This window comes from Merops nubicus, unplaced genomic scaffold, assembly GCF_000691845.1.
Source record: "Merops nubicus isolate BGI_N331 unplaced genomic scaffold, ASM69184v1 scaffold49556, whole genome shotgun sequence".
Classification (NCBI taxonomy): domain Eukaryota; kingdom Metazoa; phylum Chordata; class Aves; order Coraciiformes; family Meropidae; genus Merops; species Merops nubicus.
In genome coordinates, this window is record NW_008613928.1 from 1 (window position 1) to 3,689 (window position 3,689).

At 46.4% G+C, this 3,689-nt stretch overlaps 1 protein-coding gene across 1 annotated transcript; it reads left to right on the plus strand.

The window, feature by feature from the left end:
* Positions 1-42: 42 nt before the first annotated feature.
* On the plus strand, positions 43-3,290 carry DBI (diazepam binding inhibitor (GABA receptor modulator, acyl-CoA binding protein); the record flags this gene model as incomplete). The annotated part of the gene is made up of 3 exons (XM_008942029.1): positions 43-160; positions 2,214-2,276; positions 2,993-3,290. Coding segments are annotated over 3 exons (255 nt in total), but the record flags the coding sequence as incomplete, so codon positions are not given.
* Between the last annotated feature and the right edge of the window lie 399 nt (positions 3,291-3,689).

Here is a 3,689-nt window from a genome sequence, read left to right on the forward strand (position 1 = left end):
GGGTCCTCACCCTCGCCCCGCTCCGGGGCTTTCCCTCGCTAGGCTGCGTTCCAGAAGGCCGCCGAGGAGGTGAAGAAGCTCAAGTCCCAGCCGACGGACCAGGAGATGCTGGATGTCTACAGCCACTACAAACAGGCCACGGTGGGCGACGTGAACACGGGTAGGCAGCGTGGGGACTGCGGCGGCCGGGCGGGGGCGATGCAGCTACGGCCTGAGGCCGAACCCGAGTCGGAGGCGCCATGGGAGGCGAAACCGCTCCACGGCTGTGCCCTGCGCCGTGCGACCCGGCGGCTTAGCAGGAGTGACTCGACCCTGGCTTGGCACGAATTTGTGTGCCGGTGGGCGTCCCCTGGACTGATGAGGGCTTGTGCAACTTGTGGTTTTTCGATTAACCCAGCTGCAGTCATCTCAATCGTAGAGCGACGGCCTGAGAATCCTATGTGTTGCATTGTGCAAACACTAGATTTGGGATTTTTGAAAACCTCTATTGGTAAATAGCTGCCTAGGTTAAGGCACACAAATAAAAGATGCCACATGCTTTTCACCTGAAAATAACTAGATTTATATTAAACATCAAAGATGGGCATTTTCATGATGGCTGTTCCACAGGGGCTTAAGATATGGAGGGCAGGATACAGAGTAGAGAAGAGGGGAGAGCATTCAACTCCCTTTCTCCTGGGCAGCATGGAAGAACATTGTAGGAATATAGATTTGGGAGCACAGACAATTAGAAATCCCTGATTTTCACTTTTACAGTATAGGCCTAACAGACTGACCCCATGTAGGGCTAGGACTGAGCACTGTCCAGCGCTCTCTCAGTGCTGCTTTAGTACAAACGGTTCTCAACTAAAGGGACTTAAAGAGACAAACTGTATGTGTGGAATTGCAATATCGGTTTGTTTAAGCCAGATTGGCTGCTAAAAATCGTATTGGAAAGACAAAACAGAAGAACAGGAGAAAACTTTTATAGGAACAGCAATTAAATATCATATCTTGGGAGGACTGTAGCAAAAATATCTCAGCAGGTGTGCTATCCAAAATCTCTCCTGCTACTTCTGTTGCTATGCTTCTGTCACTGGCAGCTCAGCCTGGGAGTAACATTTAGCGTGAAGTCTGACTCTGTTGACCTTGTGTAACACTTGGGTAACTAGAATTAGAAAGGAAGAAGGTAATTTGTTTGGAGCACTGGCCTCCTGACCCAGTTGCTGGTGAAGTTTATTGGGTATTGGTGGAGTTCAAAGCCAGCAGTAAAATGTACAAGAAATAGTAAGTATGGGCATGTGCAGTCTTTTTCCCAAACTGGGCAGCTTGGAGGGAGAAAAGAACTGGCCTTAGATTTAAGATGTGAGCCTTTTGGTGTGGCTGGGCCTTAGCAGTATTAATGTTTGCTGAGGTGAAATGGTGCTCTGGAGCTGTCAATGTACCAACATTTCTGTAAGTTGCAGCATTGTTGTGAAGCAATAGCTGACAGGAGTTGGCTGGAAAAGTAGTCTGTGTAGGAGTAAGCTAATGCTGGAGAGAAGTGGTGCTGCCAACTAGGTCTGCGGCTCGTGTTGCCATGTGAGCAGTGCAAGGGTATTTTTGTGGCTAATGTACAGCCTACTGCCCAGTTCCCTCTGTTAATCCTAAGAATTGCCTTTAAGGAAACTGAGGAAGTAAAAACAGAGAGAGGACTTTTCGTGGAGCATGACCGTACCCATATACTGCTTGGCCACAGTGTAGCCCGCAATGAAGTGAGTTAGAATTCACAGCTTACACCCCTAGAGAGCAGAATAAATGAAGAGCTAGATGTTAGAAACACACCATTGACTTGATCATAATGAGTCCTAAGCTGTATGCTGCTAGGTTTTGTTTTCATGTCTCTTCATGTAATGGATTTCAGGGCATTTCTGCTTTATTTTAGAGCTGGTGTCATTTAATGGGGTAGCTGTCATGAGACTGCTGTAGGATAAAACCAAATCCCACTATTTGGTCCTCATCTGCTCAAATGCTGCTGTCTTAGGGGGACTTGCCAGAGAATGTCTCTGTTGCCACCAGTAGCATTCCAACATGCTCCCTCGAGGTGATCTCCTGACAGGTTGCTAAATAACAGCTGCAAAGGTGAACCATTGTATTTTATTGTACTAGAGAGCTAAATAGCCTTCAGGAAAGGAGTAGGTATTACCTACAGCCAGACCACACAAAGTAATTCTGCTGCTTACCCTGTCTCTCAGAGCGCCCTGGTATGCTGGACTTCAAAGGCAAAGCAAAGTGGGATGCCTGGAATGCATTGAAAGGTAAGGATCTGCTTAAAAACAAAAATAATCCAACAGAGAAGTGTATGTGGCTCAAATAAAATAGTGTTGCCTTGTAAGACACGAGTTCTAGAAGTTCAGAATGCTGTGATAATAAACTCTTACTTTTGATAACCTCTGAAAGGTAGAAGTAATCCTGAAAAATGTAGCCTGTTTGAAAGAGAATTAAGGTGCAAAATCCCCAGCTGGACGCAGATGCTAAAACCCAAGCAGAAACCTACATCTCTGTTTCCCAGGTCCTAGCCTAGTACCCCAGAGACTGAGCTCTCCCTGCAGTTTTTTGGTTTCTTCTTAAGCTCTCCTAACTGGAAGATACAACTGGGTTCTTCCCTGCTCTAGACAAGGAGCCAGACAAGTGGTCTAATCTATGAAAACAAGACCTTTCTTGTGTTCTAAGGAGCCAGCACTACACCTAAATGGAGTCTTAAGTTGATTGAATAGTTTTTGTGTAATAATTTTGAATGATAATAGAGCTAATACACTGTTTAGTTGCTGTCTATACAAATATAACTTTGTTTCAAAACACTGTTTTCTTGTGACTGCTGAACACATTTGTTTAAAACTTCAATACTAGATTCACAGCCAAGTGACCTCCTTGGCTTCTTTGCTCTCTGGTAGCATGCTCCTACACGCTGTCACACGGAATTGTGACTTGTGTGCAGAAGGTATCTCACTGCTTCCTCTGTTCTCTCCTGCAGGGATGTCCAAAGAAGATGCAATGAAAGCTTACGTAGCAAAAGTGGAGGAACTAAAGGGCAAATACGGCATCTGAGGACTGGATAGAGCAGCCATTTGCACGCCTGACACATGCCTTATTTCTAATATAGGGGGGGAAAACGGTTTCTGAGGTTAATTTCAAATACCTAGGGTATTCTAGTCGGTTCCCCTTGTGCCTGTAGTTCAGGGGAAGTTGTCTACCTGCCTAATGTACTGACATGTTATGAATTCCTTCTGGGAACAAAATCTGGAACTCATTAAAGTGCGTTTGGTACTTTAGCTGTTGTGATGATCGATCGTCCCTGAGAGCTGGTCCCTTCCCTGTGGTGTCAAACCCTTCTCTGGAAGGCGGGAGGCAGCCTCTCCACTCGGTGTGCCACTAGAGGGGGCTCGGTAATCTCTGTTTGAGGGAACGGGGACGCCAAACCCACCGGTGATGTGTGATCCTGCTTTGCCCACTTTCTCATGTAGACGGTGGCAACCCACAGAAGCTGGACCACCACAAAGATTGTCGTGAAGAGTCTAGGTCTAGTGCTGTGTATACTGAGAACAACGTGCATGGTATTTGGTGCTTCTGGGAGATGTTACTCCCATTCCAATACTCTGCAGCTGAATGCAGAACCTTCCCTGTGAAAGAACAGACTCTGCAGACAGTGAGAGTTGTTGGTGCTCAGTGCT